This window comes from Ovis canadensis, chromosome 12 (assembly GCF_042477335.2).
Source record: "Ovis canadensis isolate MfBH-ARS-UI-01 breed Bighorn chromosome 12, ARS-UI_OviCan_v2, whole genome shotgun sequence".
Classification (NCBI taxonomy): Eukaryota; Metazoa; Chordata; class Mammalia; order Artiodactyla; family Bovidae; genus Ovis; species Ovis canadensis.
Genome location: NC_091256.1, coordinates 49,315,973 through 49,339,138, shown reverse-complemented (window position 1 = coordinate 49,339,138; position 23,166 = coordinate 49,315,973). Strand labels below are relative to the sequence as shown.

The window sequence follows — 23,166 nt, the reverse complement described above, 5'->3', positions numbered from 1 at the left end:
TTTTCCAATGTTGGATAGCTCTGGGTATTAGGAAGTCCTTCCCCAATCCTAGTTCTACTCTCTGGAGCAACTCATAATATTTATACTTCATCTTCTCAAATATTAACTTTTTAAAAGACATACAGAATGAATCTGGGATTCAAAATCTGGGAGCTATATGATACCCTTACTGTTAGGTTGTGGTTTGAACTACCATGTTAGCGATCTGGCTCTTTTCAAAGAGAAACCCTTCTGACAACCCTGATTATCAATGAGTATACCATAAAAAAGCAAAATAACTCTACTTGTTTTGAGGGACAAGGCCATAATTTTCATGGTTGAACCATTGATTCATCCCTTTTTCCATCATCCATTTTACAACTCTTCGTGGCACGGCATTTCGGAGCATGGTTTTAAACCGGGTGTGGTACACCAAGTCCCAGGCATAGCCATCTTTAGAGACACGACTCATGACCCAGGAACCATGTCTGGTGCTGATAAAGACCTGGTGAGCAAAAAGGAATGCAGTTCACATTAGGGCATCATCTTTTTTGGGAGGAACCCACTGTGTAGATAATATACCACATGTATGGCCCCAGAACTGGCTGAAATGCTTTGTCTTAAAGGTGATTGACTTCAAAGTGAAGGATCTTCTAGTGTTCACTGCTCTGGGTCAGCTTTATCGTACAAGTGGTGCCCAGGGGTATTTACGCTGATAGAGTGATTGCAGCCTAAAAGCCAGATTTTTAACTTTGAATGTATTTTAAAAACTCAGAGTTTAAAAATCTAACCTTTACTATTCATAGATATTACTTTATATGGAAGTTAATATGGGAGGTAATCAGTTATATTAATGTATATATGTACATATGTTTATTCTTTTTCAGATTCTTCTCCCATATAGGTTATTAGAGAGTACTGGGTATATTTCCCTGTGCTGTACAGTAGTTCCTTGTTGATTATACATTTTACAGATGGGCTTTTATTTTATTTCTAGTAGTGTGTGTGTGTGTGTATGTCAGATGTATTCTTTACCTTGTATACTCATATTGCCCTGGTTTTCAAGATGTACACTTTAATCTCTTTTCAAGTGTGTACTTTACCTTGTTTACTGTTACTTCTCCATTAACAAAATACATATTTCATTTGCTTCTTAAAATTTTGCATGTCAGTACTTTTACATGCTAGAACTCTGTGAGTTCTATTGTACAAAGACTTGATAAACACGTTAATACTCCCTTGTAACAAACTGATTGACTTAAGAGTTGAAGACTGTGAATTCTAGATTGAGGACTTTGGATTCAGACTACCTGGGTTTGATTCCCAGCCTTACTACTTACAAGCTGTGTTGCATTGAGTGAGTTACTTCAACCTCTCTGTGTCTCTGTTTTTCTCTCCATAAAATAGGGGTAGTAGCAGTACCTGCTTCATAGAATTATTGTACCAATTAAAGGAGATGATACATGTAAAGGACTGAAATTATTGTTTGGCCAATGACAGGTATTGCTAGCTATTACTATTTTGTAAATTTAGGCTGGAGGAGTTTCATGTAGTGCCTCATATCTGGAGTGAGCCAGAATTTGGAGACACATTTTTCTGGGTCTCAACTCCTTAACTTGTAAAGTAGCACTTATATAAAATGGTGTTGAATTGTTGGTCTGTGCGTAGTAATATACTTAACATCCTGACTGTTTCTGCTGCTATCCTTTTGTTGGCTTAGCCAATACTTTGGCTAGGCATTAGGTAATATACTTAGATATTTCTGTGAAGTCTCTTTCCATTACTTATCATCTGCCCTTCTTCTTTAGGGCTTCCGTGGTGGCTCAGTTGGTAAAGAATCTGCCTGTAATGCAGGAGACTTAGGGTTGATCTCTGGATTGGGAAGATCCATTGGAGAAGAGAATGGCTATCCACTTCAGTATTCTTGCCTGGAGAATTCCATGGATGGAGGAGCCTGGTAGGCTACAGTCCATGGGCTTGCAAAGAGTTGGACATGACTGAGTGAATAACACACTTAGGATCAATCCATGTTCACACTGGAAGCTCTGCCTATTTTATTCCCTTTCTTTCTCTGTCACCATACCTGCAGCAGGGGAGTCTAATCTGGCTAGCTCCACTAGCTGCTATCAGTGTGATATGTCTAAGGATTTAGGATCAGATGTATACTTCAGGCAAAGGACCAGAGATTTGGGTTTTGGTGGGAAAGTGTATGGATAACTCAGCACCATCACACAGCATTTTGAGTGGGTGGTTGGACTGTGGTAGAACAAGTCATATAATTATGAACATGAACTTCCTTTAACAGAAGCAGGGCACACTTAGGACTAAGGTGAGTTTAGACTGTAATTTTAAGCTTTGCAGGTGCACCTGGTTCTAACTCTTACCTACACAGCTCCTAGAAAATCTCTGGTAAGCCTTGTCAAAGAAGGATTGAGAGTGCATTACTCAGTGTAAGATATTTTATCATAATGATCAATTATGTTATTAATCTAATAAATGTTGGAAAGACACTATTTAAAGATTAATGAGCTGGGAAGCACACGAATATAGCTAAGGTGCTTACTTAATACTGAATCTACAGTATACTAACACATATATATGGAATTTAGAAAGATGGCAATGACGACCCTGTATGCAAGACAGGAAAAAAGACACAGATGTGTATAACGGACTTTTGGACTCAGAGGGAGAGGGAGAGGGAGAGGGTGGAATGATTTGGGAGAATGGCATTCTAACATGTATACTATCATGTAAGAATTGAATTGCCAGTCTATGTCTGACGCAGGATACAGCATGCTTGGGGCTGGTGCAGGGGGATGACCCAGAGAGATGTTATGGGGTGGGAGGTGGGAGGGGGGTTCATGTTTGGGAACGCATGTAAGAATTAAAGATTTTAAAATTAAAAAAAAAATCAGTGAAATGGTGAATGCCATTTAACATAATAAATGCATTACTCAAGAAAAAAAAATACTGAATCTAGTGTGATAGACAGGCTTTTACATGGCAAAGCCCATATGAGGAAATAGACTCTTGCAATCTAAGATCTTTGGATCAGCTGTTCTAAGCCCAAATCACTGACCTGCAAAATGTAGTGGTCTAGTATGGAGCTTCACTTAGTTGACGGCTAGGTCAGCTCCTTTCATCATACTCCCTTCCTCAAGCTTGTCAGGTTTTCCAAACAGCAACGGGACTGAACTTGGCACTTCCCCCACCTGAGCTGGCTCTTCTCTGAGCCTTTACAGTTACTGCCTCTTTACTTGTTCTTCACATGAAGGCCTTAAAACTTTGAAAAATGAAAAGTAGTTTCTTTTCATAAATAAGGTGAGGACCTCCTGTGTCTAGTACAACTCTTTCTGGTGTTAATGACCTGCTCTGTCCTCAGGGTGGTAACTCTGACAGGTCCCAGTGGAACCCCTTCATTAACCTGCTGGGGAAGCACCACGTATGTTTATCATAAGTGGTTTGCTACTAGGCATCTGAGCCCTGGGGCTTCCTTGGTGGCTCAGGGGTATGAACCAGAGCCTGCCAGTGGAGGAGATGCATGTTAGATTCCCAGTCCAGTAAGATCCCCTGGATAAGGAAATGGCCTCCCACTCCAGTATTCTTGCCTCGGAAATCCCATGGACAGAGGAGCCTGGAGGACTATAGTTCATGGGGTCACAGAGTCGAATACGACTAAATGACTCAAGAACAACAACAACCTTTGAGTCCTGACAGTGTGAGTCTCAGGATAGGGCACTTTTGGCAGTGGTAGACATGGCCGCAGTAAATCCTGAGTAGCCAGAAGATGCCAGGCTAAGGAGGCCCGTCTAAGAGTGATAGAGCCCCTGGAATCCAGACCATGTTGAAAGGGCTTGCTGTGGGGAGAGGAACCTAAGCTATTTTCTCATCTTTGCCTAGGCCTGTCCTTCTAAAAGGGATTTAGTTTCTGCCATTCCCAACCATCTCTGTCAGCATCATCTGCATCTTATAATGTTTGACGCTGGCAGCTAAGCTGTGTCATTCCTGAACAGGTGCAAAGATAACAGTGGTCGGAAGGCCTCAGGAAGCACCTAAATATTTATGATCTTGTTTGGGAGTCTTATTGTTTATTTAATCTCTCTTTTTTAAAAAATGATTCTTGGGAACTATGGATTGTTTACATTTCAAATAGAATTCAAATATGTGTTAAATTTCTAAAAGGCACTCCTCCAAAGATGAGCAGGTCAACTCATAGAAGCCCCTGGGTAGAAACAAGGCCTCCTGTGCTGAATGTTGTCTGATCCAAACTTAAGTGAGGAGAAGTCCAGAGAAGTAAAATGACTTGCTTTAGGTTACACAGCTGATTAACGGCAAAGCTGGGAGATTGACTGGCTTCCTGATTTCTTAATTTCCTATGATACCACACTGGGCAACCAACCAACTAATCAACAATTATTAAGTAATGGAGCCTTGGTTATATGGCTGTGATTTTCTACTATGCCCTTCCCTTTTCCTCTCCTCCCACCCCCCACCCCCAGCAGACAAGGTAATCAGGGAGCATCTTACCTGAGCAGCTTTCTTACACAACTCAACTGCAATATCTGAGGCTGAGTTTCCTATTCCAATCACCAAAATGCGTTTCTTTTCAAATCCCTCTGGGTGCTTGTATTGGCGGCTATGGAAATACTGGCCTTTGAACTTCTGGATACCTTTGGGGTGAAGAAAAGAGAAATCTATGAAATATGTCAAGTTAATTTCAATAAAACTGCACTGTCAGCTTTTCTTTTCTGGGGTCAATCATTTGTTTTGTTATTTCTCCTCTTAGGGAAGTTATAATATTAAGGCCAACTGGCAAACTCAAAGTATGAGGCATGTAAGAAATGTTAGGTTAAGCATATGGTGAAGTGAAGTGAAAGTCACTCATTGTGTCTGACTTTTTGTGACCTCTGGACTATACAGTCCATGGAATTCTCCAGGCCAGAATACTGGAGTAGGTAGCCATTTCTTTCTCCAAGGGATCTTCCCAACCCAGGGATTGAACCCAGGTCTCTCGCATTATGGGCAGATTCTTTACCATCTGAACCACCAGGGAAGCCCAAGCCTATAGTTCAGCACCAAAACAGTTGATTTCAGAGGTTGCAGCTTAGGTATTTACTAGAGGACAGATGGTTTTGATGAATAGAGCAGAGTCAGGTATTGATTTCCAGCCATCCATTATCCTATTTTGGACTATACAATGATACTTCAATATCACATAGCATATATTCTTTTAAATGTTTCTTAAACATATTAGTAAGTGCTATTATTATGATTGTGTAATAATTGGAATAACATTCATCTTTCTTATTTTGCAAAAGCAAATAAAAACTAAAATAAACTAAAAACAAGGCACATTTAAGTCAAAGGATAGTTTCCACATTACACTAAGTCAGCAACTTACTGGATGAGCCTTTTTCTTTAATTAATTTTTTAATTGAAGGATTACAGAATTTTGTTGTTTTCTGTCAAACCTCAACATGAATCAGCCACAAGTATACATATATCCTCTCCCTTCTGAACCTCCCTCCCATCTCCCTCCCCATCCCACCCCTCTAGGTTGATACAGAGCCCCTGTTTGAGTTTCCTGAGCCATACAGCAAATTCCCATTGGGTACCTATTTTACATATGGTAATGTAAGTTTCCATGTTACTCTTTCTTTACATCTCACCCTCTCCTCCCCTCTCCCCATGTCTATAAGTCTATTCGCTGTATCTGTTTCTCCATTGCTGCCCTGTAAATGAATTCTTCAAAACCATTTTTCTAGTTTCCGTATATGTGCATTAGAATATGATATCTTTCTTTTTCTGATTCACTTCATTCTGTATAATAGGTTCTAGGTTCATCCACCTCATCAGAACTAATTCAAATGCATTCCTTTTTATGGCTGAGTAACATTCCATTGTGTATATGTACCACAACTTCTTGGTCCCTTCATCTGTCGATGGGCATCTAGGTTGCTTCCATGTTCTAGCTGTTGTAAATCATGCTGCAATGAACAATGGGATACATGTGTCTTTTTCAACTCTGGTTTCCTCAGGGTATATGCCTAGGAGTGGGATTGCTGGGTCATATGGTGATTTTATTCCTAGTTTTTTAAGGAATCTCCATACTGTCTTCCATACTGGCTGTATCAATTTACATTCCCTCCAACAGTGCAAGACCATTTCCTTTTCTTCACACCCTCTCCAGCATTTATGGTTGTAGGCTTTTTGATGATGGCCATTCTGACCAGTGTGAGGTGATATCTCATTGTGGTTTTGATTTACATTTCTTTAATAATGAGCAATGTTGAGCATCTTTTCATGTGTTTGTTAGCCATCTGTATGTCTTCTTTGGAGAGCCTTTTAAAAAAAATTTGTTTTTAATTGAAGGATAATTCAGAGAAGGCAATGGCAATCCACTCCAGTACTCTTGCCTGGAGAATCCCAGGGATAGGGGAGCCTGGTGGGCTGCTGTCTATGGGGTTGCACAGAGTTGGACATGACTGAAGTGATTTAGCAGCAGCAGCAGCAGGATAATTGCTTTGCAATATTGTGTTGATTTCTTCCATACATCAGTGTGAATCAGCCAAAGGTATACATTTGTTCTCTCCCTCTGGAACCTCCCTCCCATTTCCCACCCCATTTCACCCTTCTAGGTTGTCACAGAGCCCCAGTTTGAGCTCCCTGAGTCATACAGTAAATTCCCACTGCCTATCTATTTTGCATATGATAGTGTATATGTTTCCATGTTCCTCTCTCCATTCGTTCCACCCTCTCCTTCCCCCACCTCAACCCATATCAACAAGTCTGTTCTCTATGTCTGTGTCTCCATTGCTGCCCTGAAAATAGGCTCATCAGTACCATCTTTCTAGATTCCATGTATATGTATTAATATACTATATATTTGTTTTCCTCTTTCTGACTTCACTCTGTATAATAGACTCTAAGTTCATCCACCTCATTAGAACTGACTCAAATGTGTTCACTTTTATGGCTGAGTAATATTCCATTGTATGAATGTGCCACAGCTTCTTTATCCATTCATCTGTCGATGGACATCTAGATTGCTTCCCATGGACAGGCCTTTTGAAGATAAACATCGGTGTCTTTTCCCAGGAAAACATGACCTTATTAAAGTCTTTGATGATGGGTTGCTTGAAAGAGCCTTTAGATCACGTGCTCAGTTGCTTCAGTCGCATAGGACTCTGCAGCTCCATGGACTGTAGTCTGCCAGGCTCCTCTGTCTATGGAATTTTACAGGTAAAAATACTGGAGTGGTTGCTCTTTCCTTCGCCTTTAGATCATCGCCTTTAGATCATTTGAGTTCTCAAAGTGTTGGTCCCTTGGCCAGCAGTATTAGCATAACTTGTTAGAGATGCAAATTCTCAGCCTTAGACCTACAGAGCTGGAAATGCTAGGGGTGGAGCCTAGAAAGTTGTGGTTTTAAAAGTCCTCCAAGGAAAGAAATCTTAAAAATTAGGGCAGAAATAAATGCAAAAGAAACAAAAGAGACCATAGCAAAAATCAACAAAGCCAAAAGCTGGTTCTTTGAAAGGATAAATAAAATTGACAAACCATTAGCCAGACTCATCAAGAAGCAAAGAGAGAAAAATCAAATCAATAAAATTAGAAATGAAGATGGAGAGATCACAACAGACAACACAGAAATACAAAGGATCATAAGAGACTACTATCAGCAGTTGTATGCCAATAAAATGGACAACGTGGAAGAAATGGACAAATTCTTAGAAAAGTACAATTTTCCAAAACTGAACCAGGAAGAAATAGAAAATCTTAACAGACCCATCACACGCACGGATATTGAAACTGTAATCAGAAATCTTCCAGCAAACAAAAGCCCAGGTCCAGACGGCTTCACAGCTGAATTCTACCAAAAATTTAGAGAAGAGCTAACACCTATTCTCCTCAAACTCTTCCAGAAAATTGCAGAGGAAGGTAAACTTCCAAACTCATTCTATGAGGCCACCATCACCCTAATACCAAAACCTGACAAAGATGTCACAAAAAAAGAAAATTACAGGCCAATATCACTGATGAACATAGATGCAAAAATCCTCAACAAAATTCTAGCAATCAGAATCCAACAACACATTAAAAAGATCATACACCATGACCAAGTGGGCTTTATCCCAGGGATGCAAGGATTCTTCAATATCCGCAAATCAATCAATGTAATTCACCACATTAACAAATTGAAAAATAAAAACCATATGATTATCTCAATAGATGCAGAGAAGGCCTTTGACAAAATTCAACATCCATTCATGATAAAAACTCTCCAGAAAGCAGGAATAGAAGGAACATACCTCAACATAATAAAAGCTATCTATGACAAACCCACAGCAAACATTATCCTCAATGGTGAAAAATTGAAAGCATTTCCCCTAAAGTCAGGAACAAGACAAGGGTGTCCACTTTCACTGCTACTATTCAACATAGTTCTGGAAGTTTTGGCCACAGCAATCAGAGCAGAAAAAGAAATAAAAGGAATCCAAATTGGAAAAGAAGAAGTAAAACTCTCACTGTTTGCAGATGACATGATCCTCTACATGGAAAACCCTAAAGACTCCACCAGAAAATTACTAGAGCTAATCAATGAATATAGTAAAGTTGCAGGATATAAAATCAACACACAGAAATCCCTTGCATTCCTATACATGAATAATGAGAAAGTAGAAAAAGAAATTAAGGAAACAATTCCATTCACCATTGCAACGAAAAGAATAAAATACTTAGGAATATATCTACCTAAAGAAACTAAAGACCTATATATAGAAAACTATAAAACACTGATGAAAAAAGTCAAAGAGGACACTAATGGAGAAATATACCATGTTCATGGATCGGAAGAATCAATATAGTGAAAATGAGTATACTACCCAAAGCAATTTACAAATTCAATGCAATCCCTATCAAGCTACCAGCCACATTTTTCACACAACTAGAACAAATAATTTCAAGATTTGTATGGAAATACAAAAAACCTCGAATAGCCAAAGCAATCTTGAGAAAGAAGAATGGAACTGGAGGAATCAACTTGCCTGACTTCAGGCTCTACTACAAAGCCACAGTCATCAAGACAGTATGGTACTGGCACAAAGACAGACATATAGATCACTGGAACAAAATAGAAAGCCCAGAGATAAATCCACACACATATGGATACCTTATCTTTGACAAAGGAGGCAAGAATATACAATGGAGTAAAGACAATCTCTTTAACAAGTGGTGCTGGGAAAACTGGTCAACCACTTGTAAAAGAATGAAACTAGATCACTTTCTAACACCGCACACAAAAATAAACTCAAAATGGATTAAAGATCTAAATGTAAGATCAGAAACTAGAAAACTCCTAGAGGAGAACATAGGCAAAATACTCTCAGATATAAATCACAGCAGGATCCTCTATGATCCACCTCCCAGAATTCTGGAAATAAAAGCAAAAATAAACAAATGAGATCTAATTAAAATTAAAAGCTTCTGCACAACAAAGGAAAATATAAGCAAGGTGAAAAGACAGCCTTCTGAATGGGAGAAAATAATAGCAAATGAAGCAACTGACAAACAACTAATCTCAAAAATATACAAGCAACTTATGCAGCTCAATTCCAGAAAAATAAATGACCCAATCAAAAAATGGGCCAAAGAACTAAATAGACATTTCTCCAAAGAAGACATATGGATGGCTAACAAACACATGAAAAGATGCTCAACATCACTCATGATTAGAGAAATGCAAATCAAAACCACAATGAGGTACCACTTCACACCAGTCAGAATGGCTGCTATCCAAAAATCTGCAAGCAATAAATGCTGGAGAGGGTGTGGAGAAAAGGGAACCCTCCTACACTGTTGGTGGGAATGCAAACTAGTACAGCCACTATGGAGAACAGTGTGGAGATTCCTTAAAAAATTGCAAATAGAACTACCTTATGACCCAGCAATCCCACTGCAGGGCATACACACCGAGGAAACCAGAATTGAAAGAGACACATGTACCCCAGTGTTCATCGCAGCACTGTTTATAATAGCCAGGACATGGAAACAACCTAGATGTCCATCAGCAGACGAATGGATAAGAAAGCTGTGGTACATATACACAATGGAGTATTACTCAGCCGTTAAAAAGAATTCATTTGAATCAGTTCTGATGAGATGGATGAAACTGGAGCCGATTATACAGAGTGAAGTAAGCCAGAAAGAAAAACGCCAATACAGTATACTAACACATATATATGGAATTTAGGAAGATGACAATGACGACCCTGTATGCAAGACAGGAAAAAAGACACAGATGTGTATAACGGACTTTTGGACTCAGAGGGAGAGGGAGAGGGAGAGGGTGAGATGATTTGGGAGAATGGCATTCTAACATGTATACTATCATGTAAGAATTGAATCGCCAGTCTATGTCTGACGCAGGGTGCAGCATGCTTGGGGCTGGTGCATGGGGATGACCCAGAGAGATGTTGTGGGGAGGGAGGTGGGAGGGGGGGTTCATGTTTGGGAACGCATGTAAGAATTAAAGATTTTAAAATTAAAAAACAAAAACAAAAACAAAACCAAAAAATAAATAAAAAATAAAAGTCCTCCAGGTGATTCTGTTGGAAAGTTCCATTGCTTTAGATCAGGACGTCTCAGTCCTGGTTGCATATTGAAATCACTTGAACAAGTAATTGACCTAGGCCTACCCTAGACCAATTGAATCTTTGAAGGTTATTTGAACTTTAAAACCTCCTCAGGTGGTTTGAATAATGTGGGGCTTGGACTGAACCACCCTATTAAATGTTTTCCTAAAGGCCTTGGGAAGGAAGTGTGCTCTCTTAAGGAGGAGACTGGGAGGGGCCATCCTCCCCTGCACTCCCAGCATCCATCACTATCGTATAGGAGCATTGATGTCCAGAAACTACCCCCAATAACCCTGGCTGTGGGCATGGCTCTGTGGAAGTCCCCAGAATGAAACAAAGTCACAAGTGTTTGGCAGGATAGAAAAAGGTCAGGGTAAGCTTTTGTTATTGTTCAGCCCCTCAATCCTGTCCAACTCTGCAACCCCATGGACTGCAGAATGCCAGGCTTCCCTGCCGTGAGGTAAGGTATATGGCTGAAAGGATCTCTCCAACAGAAAACCAACTTGGGTGAAAATTCTCTGAAATTCTGAGTAACATTTAGTCACTTTGGGGGAGGCTGAACTTTGGCTGAACTCTGATAATGAAGACCCGGAGGGCTCAAAAGAAACAAAGGTGGTATTTGGAGTCTTTCATCTTTCTGGCTCTATCCTGATTTTAATATTATGCTGAGTTGCAGTAGCTAGCCAGTTTTGCTGTCAATCCAGCCTGAACATTAAATGCTTGGACACCTACTCCCAAAAGCCGGGGCTCTACACAGGCCTCACCTGGAAATGACTCCAGTGGGAGATGAGGAATGATGTGATGGCCGTTGCAGACCATGACTCCGTCAAAGACAGCGCTCTGCTCCTTGCCATTGTTCTCTGTAACAACCACCCACTGGCCAGAGGATGCAAAATCTGGGTGTTTTTTCACACTGAGGACGGTTGTCTGGAATCAAACACAGAGAAGGCATCACTGAGAATTACTCTGGCATAAAAGGGGCCTTGTCCAGTGCCAGGAGTGGGTAAGGGTAGAGTGCAATGTCTGGCTCCATTGAGATTTCATTTGAAGCCATTTCAAGCCACTGAAGGCAAAGACTGCTAAGTGCGCCCTGCTGCTTCTTCCTTGGCACATGCTACCAAGGATGTACTGCTTTGTGTGAGAGGCCTGACTCAACAGTGGGAATCAGCGTTAAGGACTGAATAAGGAGGGAGACTTAGAAAATCACGGCAAAACTCTGGGCAAGATACAAAATACATGTTCATCATTCAAGTGATCCCACAATCAGCATTTATCACAAAACTTGTGTTGACCTCTGTGCAGACTCTGTGTTAGAGAAGATATTCCATGTATAGCACCTGGTACCATGACAGTACTCCATGAATGGTGAGTTGTTCCTATTTATTTTATTAAAGGCATCATGTGGTTTTTTTTTTTTTAAAATTAATTTATGTTTGGTTGCACTAGGTCTTCATTGCTACTCGCAGGCTTTCTCACATTGTGGAGAGTAGGGGTTACTCTTCATTGAGGTGCATGGGCTTCACGTTGAGGTGGCTTCTCATGTTGCTGAGGATGGTCTCTAGGGCATGAGAGCTTCAGTAGTTGCGGCACACAGGCTCAGTATTTGCAACACACAGGCTCAGTAATTGTGGTGGATGGGCTTAGTTGCCCCATGGCATATGGAATCATCTTGGACCAGGGATCAAACCTGTGTCCCTGCATTGGCAGAGGGATTCTTATCCACTGTGCCACCAAGGAAGTCTGCATCATATCCTTTATTTTGCATATTGTTGTTTATTAGTGAGTGCAGATTATATTTTTTGGTAATATTTATTGTTACATTTGTACAACATTTCTTGCTTTGTGAATTGTCTGTTCATATCCACTGTTTTTTTTTTTTTTTTTAAAGATGTAGTGTGTGGGCTTCTCTTGCAGAGCACAGGCTCTAGGAGTGTGGGCTTCAGTAGTTACAGCACGTGGGCTCAGTAGTTGTGGCTTGTCATATTTATTTTTAAAATGTCTTACTAGCAATACATTTCATACTCATTTGGATTAAATTACTGGTTTATTGATTTTTTGTAAATGTTGTTTGCTGTGTGGAGGTTTATGGAGTTTTAAAAGTGTACATAAATGGTGTGTTTGCTGTATTTAAGAAGCAATGTCAAAGGAAGTGAAGAGTTTCTCCCAGATGAACAGCATGCATCCCTCTTGATGGTAACTGTTTGAGCCCCTTATACATGCTTTTCAAAATTTCAGATATTTTTCAAAATGCTGTGTTGGCAATTTTGAAACTTTTACAGTTTAAAAAAATGTATGTGGAATGTTGTGAAAAGCCTACAAAATGTCTGGATATTTTCAGTTGAAAGATTTCAAATTTGAAGTTAAGCATAGTATATTCACTAAAGTACTCCAGATTCTTGGTTATTCAAAATGTGGTCAGAGGACCAATCTTCACTGTCACTGGGGAGGTTATTAGAAATGTAACTGACCTGAGCCAGTTCACTCCTCCCCAAGCAACCTGGTAGTTTCCTATTCCTGGGAGGTCACCGTATTGATACTGAACTTAGTCTGGACATGTCCTTTTATAGTTTGAATTGAGTTCTTGCATCTTATAGCTTGTACCAATTCAGAGACCAATAAATGGGAGTGAGTTTTCTTAACCCCTCTCCAACCTCCAGAAAACAATGTCAGTAAAACGATAAGCAAGAGAAGAAGCAACTAGGGGAACTCTATATTAGATAGGTGGAAACATTTTCATGGTATTTGCATATGTTTATGTCCACCAAATCAATTATTACAAATAATGTAATATAAATCTATAGTAAAACAAAAATTACTGAGAAAATGAAATGTGTTAAAAAATAAGTTCTACCAATATTTATTCAAAGCTATAATTTATTTCCTAGACAGTTACTAGTTTTCAGAGTATAGGTTATTGATACAAATTTAGGATGTTTAATGAAGATATTGTTTTTTTTCTTGTTGATTATTTGTTTTTGAGGAAACAAGGGAAAGGTAGTTATAATTGCATTTCAGAATTATCTGGCCATTCTTATGTTGCTAAAGAATGCATCAAAAATTAACAAAAATGGTTTCTATAGGGTTCTGAGATGAATGGGGAGCTGTGGGTTTATCTAATCCATTTTCTAAGATAATCCATTTCTATGGAGAAGGTAAGAAAATAAAACAACATAACTTGTTTTCATATACCTTTCAAAGGAAATGAGGCTAGTCATCTTCAGTGGTTATAGATACTAATTTAAATGCAGTTTCACTGTCAAAATATCATTCAAGCCTTAATTTTGACAAATGTTTTTCTTCTGTTTATGCATATAGCCTATAATATCACAGGTAATGACATTACTTTTTGAGTTTTCTATCGTGCTGTTTGGAGAAGGAAATGGCAACCCACTCCATTGTTCTTGCCTGGAGAATCCCAGGGACAGGGGAGCCTGGTGGGCTGCCGTCTATGAGGTCGCACAGAGTCGGACACGACTGAAGTGACTTAGTAGTAGTAGTATCGTTCTGTTTCCCTCCCTCCTACCCAAAATACAATACCTGGAACTGAATATACTTTAGTAGATCAAACTTCTTGGCAAAGATTCTGAAATATTCCAGGAGTTTAGAATTGTGCAGGAAGTTTGGAAAATCTTCAGGCATTGGAAAGTCACTGAAACAGGACATTTCTTTGCTGGTGTTGCTGATGACAGATTGATAGATACTTGCTCGGCCATCGTCAACATTTTCCTAATGAAATAAAGGAGTAGTAATAAGGTATTAAAGAAATCCCTTGATTTCCTATTCACCGTCCACATCTAACCCCTGCATGATGTGAAGCTCTCTCACTGTTGTTGTTTAGTCATGTTCAACTCTTTTGTGACCCCATGGACTGTAACCAGCCAGGCTACTCTGTCTATGGGATTTCCCAGGTGAGAATACTGGAATGGGTTGCCATTTTATTCTTCAGGGGATCTTCCCAACCCAGGGATTAAACCTACCTCTCCTACTTGGCAGGCGGATTCTTTACCACTGAACCAACTGGGAAGCCCCTTTCATTGCTGCAGTATGACTGAAGCATCTGGTGGATGAGGAGCTGTGTGTGTGCCATTCTTACGTTGCTTAAGAATGCATCAATAATTGGCTTCCCAGATTTCTAACTGTTTAGTGTCAATCACTGTGACAACTGATGCTGAAGCTGAAACTCCAATACTTTGGCCACCTGATGTGAAGAACTAACTCACTGGAAAAGACCCTGATGCTGGGCAAGATTGAAGGCAGGAGAAGAAAGGGATGATGGATGAGATGGTTGGATGGCATCACCAACTCAATGGACATGAATTTTAGTAAACTCCAGGTGTTGGCAATTGACAGAGAAGCCTGGTGTACTGCAACCCATGGGGTTGCAGAGTCAGACACGACTGAGTAACTGAACTGAATTGAACTGATTGTGACAGTCAGCCCCCTTCCAAAATTTTCCCTGGGGAGGCTACACCTGTCTTCCACATCTTTAGGAACCAATAAACTCTGCGTCACTGGTCAGGGACTATAATGGAGAATTTCAGTTAAAATGAGTACTTTGGGGAGCAGGAAGTGTTCACATCTTAATTTGAATCCCCCGCCTTTATCTTATGCTTTATGTGAATCAACCTTCCTCAAGTGATAATAGTAAGTAGTAGTTTTTTTGTTTCTGGATGCACTGGGTTTTTGTTGCAGTGCGTGGGTTTTCTCTAGTTGTGTCAGTGGCTTATTTGCTCTGTAGTATGTGGGATCTTAGTCCCCGCAGTGGGATCAAACCTACATCCCCTGCACTGGAAGGTGGATTCCTAACCCCTAGACCACCAGGGAAGTCTCAAATAAGTAGTATTAATGCCAATCAAGTACATTTTTTTCCTTTTGAACTTTTTATTTTGTACTAGAGTAGAAAAACATCGATTTCTGCTTTATTGACTATGCCAAAGCCTTTGACTGTGTGGATCACAATATACTGTGGAAAATTCTGAAAGAGATGGGAATACCAGACCACCTGACCTGCCTCTTGAGAAATCTATATGCATGTCAGGAAGCAACAGTTAGAACTGGACATGGAACAACAGACTGGTTCCAAATAGGAAAAGGAGTACGTCAAGGCTCTATATTGTCACCTTGCTTATTTAACTTATATGCAGAGTACATCGTGAGAAACGCTGGACTGGAAGAAGCACAAGCTGCAATCAAGATTGCTGGGAGAAATATCAATAACCTCAGATATGCAGATAATACCACCCTTATGGCAGAAAGTGAAGAGGAACTAAAGAGCCTCTTAATGAAAGTGAAAGAGGATACTGAGAAAGTTGGCTTAAAGCTCAACATTCAGAAAACAAAGATCATGGCATCTGGTCCCGTCACTTCATGGGAAATAGATGGGGAAACAGTGGAAACGGTGTCAGACTTTATTTTTTTGGGCTCCAAAATCACTGCAGATGGTGATTGCAGCCATGAAATTAAAAAACGCTTACTCCTTGGAAGGAAAGTTATGACCAACCTAGATAGCATATTAAAAAGCAGAGATATTATTATGCCAACAAAGGTCTGTCTAGTCAAAGCTAAAGTTTTTCCAGTAGTCATGTATGGATGTGAGAGTTGGACTGTGAAGAAAGCTGAGGGCTGATGAATTGATGGTTTTGAACTGTGGTGTTGGAGAAGACTCTTGAGAGTCCGTTGGACTGCAAGGAGATCCAACCAGTCCATCCTAAAGGAGATTGGTCCTTGGTGTTCATTGGAAGGACTGATGCTGAAACTGAAACTCCAGTACTTTGGCTACCTGATGCGAAAGAGCTGACTCATTTGGAAAGACTCTGATGCTGGGAGGGATTGAGGGCAGGAGGAGAAGGGGATGACAGAGGATGAGATGGTTGGATGGCATCATCAACTCAATGGACATGAGTTTGAGTGAACTCTGGAAGTTGGTGATGGACAGGGAGGCCTGGTGTGCTGTGATTCATGGGGTTGCAAAGAATCAGACACGACTGAGCGACTGAACTGAACTTATAGCTGATTAACCATGTTGTGATAGTTTCAGGTGAATAGCGCAGGGGTCAGTCATACATACAAAGGTATCCATTCTCCCTCAAACCCCACTCCCATCCAGGCTGCCACATACCATTGAGTTCCATGTGCTACACTATAGATCCTTGTTGGTTATTCATTTTAAATATTGCAGTGTGTACATGAACATCCCAAACTCCCTAGCTATCCTTTCCCCACCTGCCCATAGCAACCGTAAGTTTGCTCTAAGTTTGTGAATCTCTTTCTGTCTTGTAAATAAGTTCATTTGTATCATTCTTTTTAGATTCCTCAGTCAAACCTTAAGTTTGATTCTGAGTGTTGTTGAGTATGCTTTGATAATTCAGGAGATAGCACATGCTGTGTCTGAGTTTATAATTTCCTCTACAAGAAGTGGTCTGTGTAATGATTTAATGTTAAATCATGTAAGAGCCAAGTGTGGTGATTCAGTGTTTGTGAAGTCAGAATGTTATCAAACAAGCTTTATAAGAAAATGTAAATAACGCCACCCCAAAACTCAACAGATGCTTCTGCACAGGCAGAGACTAAGTATATTCCAGCATGTAGTAGTTGCTATAATGACTCAGCACCAGGGTAGGATGTAAAAAAAAAAGGAAAGATTATAGGAACTCATGAATTAATTGCAATAAATTACCTAATCTTAACATAAATGGCATTATAATGTTCTCTATGGAATAGTAAATAAAGGACAGTAAATATCCAACTCTAATTCTACCATTGTAATAAATCAGTTGTATATGTTGCTTTCTTACCATTACTTATGGACAATTATTACTTTCCTGCCAGATCTTTAGGTCAAGCCTCCTTACATTTTTGGACATGGAAAGAGGCAACCTGGACTAGCAGCAGGGGCCTGGGCTTTGAGTTAGACACGGGTTTGAATTAATCTCTTTCAGGCTGTATGAGCCTGGACCAGTCAGTGCCTCTGAGCTTCGGGATGTGCTAGGTGCTCAAAAGTATTGTTACTGTCTATTGTTACAGAGGAAGGTATAAGTTTCAGCAAAGTTGTCAGTGACTCCTCACTGTTCACCATAAAATAAAGGTATCCAGACAGCTGTTCTGACACCACAGGAACTGATACAAACACACTCACTATCATCTATCACATCTGAATTTTCTTTACAAGAGGCTATACTTTATTTCAAAGAGTTAAACTGTGGGATCTTTCCTCTTTTATCAGCAAAGCTCTTTATATGTGTTGGGCTTCACTGTGTCCAGAGATTATCAGTACTAACATGATTTTCCAAGGCTAAAACGATGTTTGCTCTCAGATCATGCCGTATAAGACCAATAAAATCCGAGTTTGTAGAGATCCTCCTCCCTCATACATTGCACTCTCTTCCTCATTCATTCATTCACTCATGCCTACCAGAAGCCAGGAGTCAGATGCCTTTTTTCCCATGAGCAGATTGTTTATCTTTCCTAGTCCATAATTAAGGTGCAGATGATAGCTTTGTTGCAGTATTAAGTGGCTTGGTAAAAACTAGTCATGCTAGGGCATGTCAGCTTTCTAGGTGATTAATTTGGTGTGGTCTTATTATTAACTGTATGTATTTACAGAAGGCAAAGGGAGTTTGTATTCAAATATGAAGTGCTTTCTGTCTCATATACAAGGATATAATCTGAACTTTGGATGAATAAATCATGGTATTTTTGTTTTCCAACCTAGCTTCAAATTGCATAATACAGTCATCCCTTAGTATTCATAGGGGATTAGTTCCAGGACCCTCTGTGGATACCCACATCCAAGGATACTCAAGTCCATTATATAAAATGGTGTAATATATGCACAAAGCATACACAAGTTACGTAAGTCGGATTCCTCCTTTTCTCCTGTAAAATGGAGTTCATCAATTGTTCCGTAAGACAGCTGTCATGAGGCTTTGATGAGATTAGATAAAATGCTTCGCACAATGCCTGACTTTAAATAAGTGCTCCATCCACGTTTGCCTCTCTTGCATTACTACTGGCCATTAGAGTTAGTCTTACTGAACCAGTCATAGTTTTGAGACAGAATAACACGGACTGTTACAGTAGAGCTAACATGTTAGTTTTTACAAGTGCTTTAAATTGGCTTTAACATGTGGTTAGCTCCTCTGTCAGGTCATTTTAAGGGAATTTTGAGTGATGACAACTGGTTTTGATGTCTGAGCCCCTATAGTAGTTTCAGGGCCAGGGCAAGGCTCTCCTTTGGGGGTTTTACTTGTGTAATTTGACACAACTGATGATGACATCAAAATTCTTTTACTGAACATCAAGTAATCATCTTTATACTTAGGCTGATTGGTAGACAACTATTAAAAAATGCTTTCTGTCCATGTGCGCTTCTTCCTATACTGGCTGAAGCAGATGCCTATAGGCTTAGATAAATCTGGGTATAATTGAGTTTTCCTGGGGTTATAAAGGGGAGATGATTCTTATTAATTCTCCTGGCAAGAACACTGGAGTGGGTTACCATTTCCTTCTCCAATGCATGAAAGTGACAAGTGAAAGTGAAGTCGCTCAGTCATGTCTGACTCTTAGCGACCCCATGGACTGCAGCCTACCAGGCTCCTCCATCAATGGGATTTTCCAGGCAAGAGTACTGGAATGGGGTGCCATTTTCTTCTCCAAAGTAAATAAATTAATATCTATCAACTATATATCTTGTTTAGGCCCTGAGCTTGGAGTTAGGGGTAAAGTATTACCAGGACAAACAGTTTTCTATCTTCATGGAGCTTATTGTCACATTGAATTAAAATCAGTTTGGGCTTTGGGGATGGAAGGTAGAGAAATAAGATGGGAGGCTTTGCTCTCAACCAAGGCAAGGACAGGAGACCTGACTTTCAAAACAGATAAATTTAACTCATATATTTACTTAAAACACAAGCACTGCCTAAAAATGAGCTAAGCACAAATACAGATTAATAGCCTGAATTTCCTAACAAATAGAATTGGTGACAATATACTTGTTTAAGATAATTGATCATATGGTAAGTATTTTTCTTAATATAAATTTTTTTGCAAGTCAGAAGATTATGTACCAAAACCAAGTTAGTTCAGACAACACCGATTTAGAATTTATGATCTTTTATTATAGGCTGGACTGAAGTTTATCTTTGATTTCTTAAAGATGAAAAGGATATAAAAACTAAATTAAGTTTAAGAAAGATTATAAAGCTAATATTTAATCTAGAATGAGCAAGCTTACAAAGCAAAAATCCACTTATTACAAATGTAAATATAAAATCTTATAAATATTTTTTGTTATGAAATGTAATTATATTGACTTCTAACAATCCAAGGTTTATTCTCATGGCTAGTTATTCTAAGCAGTTTGGAAATAAAATTTATCTCTTTGAAAATATCCTAATATTCCATATTTTCACTTTTTCAGGTGGATTTTATCTGCTCTGTTACTTGTAATAAGTATAATTGAAACTTTAAATTCTTACCAATAAGAATATTTTTATTTTAATTATTTTAGCATTTTATTTTAATTATTTTAGCATCTTATTTTTATTTTAAAAATTTTAATTTTTTAATTGGCTTATAGTTGATTTACAATGTTGTGTTAGTTTCTGCAGTACAGTGAAGTGAATCAGTTATACTTACATCCACTCTTTTTTAGATTCTTTTCTCATGTGGGTCCTTGTCCTACAGTCAGAGGCAAAACTGTCATTCTCAAATGCTAATCTATGGACTAATTCCAGTAGAAGAATCCAGGGGAGCTTTGAAAAGTATAAAAAGGGTGAGTAGGTCTGGTTTGGGCCCAGACATCTGTATTTTAGAAGTGCTCCCCAGCTGACTGTTATGCACAATGAACACTGGGAGACACACCCTTTATTAGAGTGTCATTGCATTCTGCCCTCTCTCCTTTGGGATGGTACTTCCCTAATTTCTACCCTTGATCACTGAAAGAGCCCCCTAATTAAACTCGTTGACTCAGATACTGCCCACTGTCTTCACTGATTTCAGGGTAAATGGTACACTCGTTGGCATGGGACACAAGGTCCTCATGGTGAGACTCTGGCTCTTCTCTCCAGCCTCATGAGTTATCTCTCAGCCACCTGCATCCTTCTTTCCAGCCACATTACGTGACTTTCTATTCTCTAAGTGTATCAAGTTTCACAAATCTCCACACCTTTGCACATGCCATTTGCTCAGCCTAGATGGATTTTCACATATCTGATCTGTTTATTGTCAAGACAAATAAAAGTGTCATACCCTTCTGCTGAGTGAGATTCTGTGCTTTCCATAACACTCAGTGTTTCAGCTTTTATAAATCTGCACTCTGGATTTTCTTTAGTTCCCGCCACACCCCCCTCCTGAAAAACGAGCCCTTTGATGGCAGAGACTGTACAATTGCGTCTTTTTAGTACCTAATATATGCCTGGTGCATATTATGCAACCAGGTGATATGTTTGTTGAATGAGTGAAAGAAGTCATGTTAACCAGAGCATTTTCCCCTCATTGTAAATAGGGCTTAATGATACTAAGATACTACTAAATGATACATTAAAATAGTAGTGTAATGGGAATAAATAAATGGTTTTGTTGATAGTATGCTATAAACTTTGTTTTGTTTTATGCATGCAAATGTTATGATTTTGCTAATATTATGTTATAAACTTTTTCTATTCTATACATGTAAACATTACTTCTTTAAAAAAAAATTATGGAAAACTAACCAAAATTAGGGCTTTCCTCTGTAGCTCAGTTGGTAAAAAATCTGCCTGCAGTGCAGGAGACCTGGGTTCGATTCCTGGGTCGGGAAGATCCCTTGGAGAAGGAAATGGCAACCCACTCCAATATTCTTGCTTGGAGAATCCCACAGACAGAGGAGCCTGGCAGCGTACAGTCCATGACGTCGCAGGAGTTGGACACGACTTAGCGACTAAACCACCAATCAAAAGATATCTTAAACAGCTGGCAAAGAGGCTTAAGAACCATAGTATTTTATATTTGCTTTCCTGGAGAGTTATTAATATCTAACATGTTGAATTTGGTTCTATTAAATGGACAACAATGTACAAAAATATATATTGAATAATGCTGTGATACATTTATCACAGAGAACTTCTGAAAGTAAAACAAGGGTAAGGCGGTTATCTTTTCAGGGAAGGAAATGGCTCTTTGTTCTAAGCTAGTTCTGTCTAATGTTAAACTGAACATAATGTGCTGTTAATAAAACATGCCAGTTGAAACAGAAGAGAGGCTGTGAGGCATAGAATAAAGAAAGTACGTGTTTTGGTCAGTGCGAAAATGGCACCATATGGGGAAATTCCTTTTGGTGATTTCCCAGGTGTCTACTTCACAGTCTCATCTGTTATCAACATTTAAATTAGCAAATTTGATGGAGACAAATACAGATGATCAAATTTGTATATACCCAAAGTGTGGAGGCATAGAAACTTGACAGAGGATTGAAACTTCAAATAAACACTTAAGAAAGTGAGGTATAGGTGATTTACAATATTAGAGTACTTTCAGGTGTACAGATAGTGATTCAATATTTTTATACATTGTACTCCATTAGAACTTGTTTCTAATATTTCCCTGTGCTGTACAATATATCCTTGTTGCTTAGCTTATTTATTTTATACAAGGTAGCCAAGCCACACCAGTACTCTTGCCTAGAAAATCTCATGGACGGAGGAGCTTGGTAGGCTGCAGTCCATGGGGTCGCTACTAGTCAGACATGACTGAGCGACTTCACTTTCACTTTTCACTTTCATGCATTGGAGAAGGAAATGGCAACACACTCCAGTGTTCTTGCCTGGAGAATCCCAGGGATGGCGGAGCCTGGTGGGCTGCCATCTATGGGGTTGCACAGAATCAGACACGACTGAAGCGACTTAGCAGCAGCAGCAGCAGCAGCAGCAGCAGCAGCTTGTATCTGTTAGTCCTATACTCCTAACTTGCCCCTCCTCTCTTCCCCCTCTCCACTGGTAACCATTAGTTTGTTCTCGATATCTGTGAGTCTGTTTCTGTTTTGTTATATACATTCGTTTGTCTTATTTTTCAGGTTACACACATAACCAATAACAGAGTATCTGTCCTTCTCTGACTTGTTTCACTAAGCATAATACTATCTAGGTCCATCCACAGGTTGTTGCAGGTGCCAGAGTTTCATTATTTTCTATGGCTGAGTAGTATTCCATTATGTATACTGCCACATCTTTATCCATTCATCTGTTGATGGACATTTAGTTTGCTTCCATATTTTGGCAGTTACAAACACTGGGGTGCCTGTATCTTTTTGAATTTGTGTTTTTAGATATACACCCAGCAGTGAAATTGCTGCATTGTATAGTAATTCTATTTTTAATTTTTTGAGGAAATTCCATACTGTTTTCCACAGTGACTGTACTAATACACATTCCCACCAACAGTATACAAGGGTTAGCTTTGTTCTACATTCTTGCCAACATTTCTTATTTGTGGTCTTTTTGATAATAGCCACCCTGGTGTGAGGTAATATCTCATTATGGTTTTAATTTGCATTTCTCTGATTAGCAGTGTTAAACATCTT

At 39.3% G+C, this 23,166-nt stretch overlaps 1 protein-coding gene across 2 annotated transcripts in view; it reads right to left on the bottom strand.

The window, feature by feature from the left end:
• Positions 1-23,166, bottom strand: part of FMO2 (flavin containing dimethylaniline monoxygenase 2) — a 47,456-nt gene that overhangs the window by 8,756 nt on the left and 15,534 nt on the right. Inside the window, exons 3-6 of one of the 2 annotated variants that reach the window (XM_069545655.1) lie at positions 14,148-14,336; positions 11,375-11,537; positions 4,507-4,649; positions 285-484 (exon numbers count right to left, since the gene is read on the bottom strand). In XM_069545655.1, coding sequence (XP_069401756.1) covers positions 285-484; positions 4,507-4,649; positions 11,375-11,537; positions 14,148-14,336 — 695 coding nt within the window. The remainder of the gene's footprint in view (positions 1-284; positions 485-4,506; positions 4,650-11,374; positions 11,538-14,147; positions 14,337-23,166) is intronic. The other variant, XM_069545656.1, reaches the window with a different exon arrangement.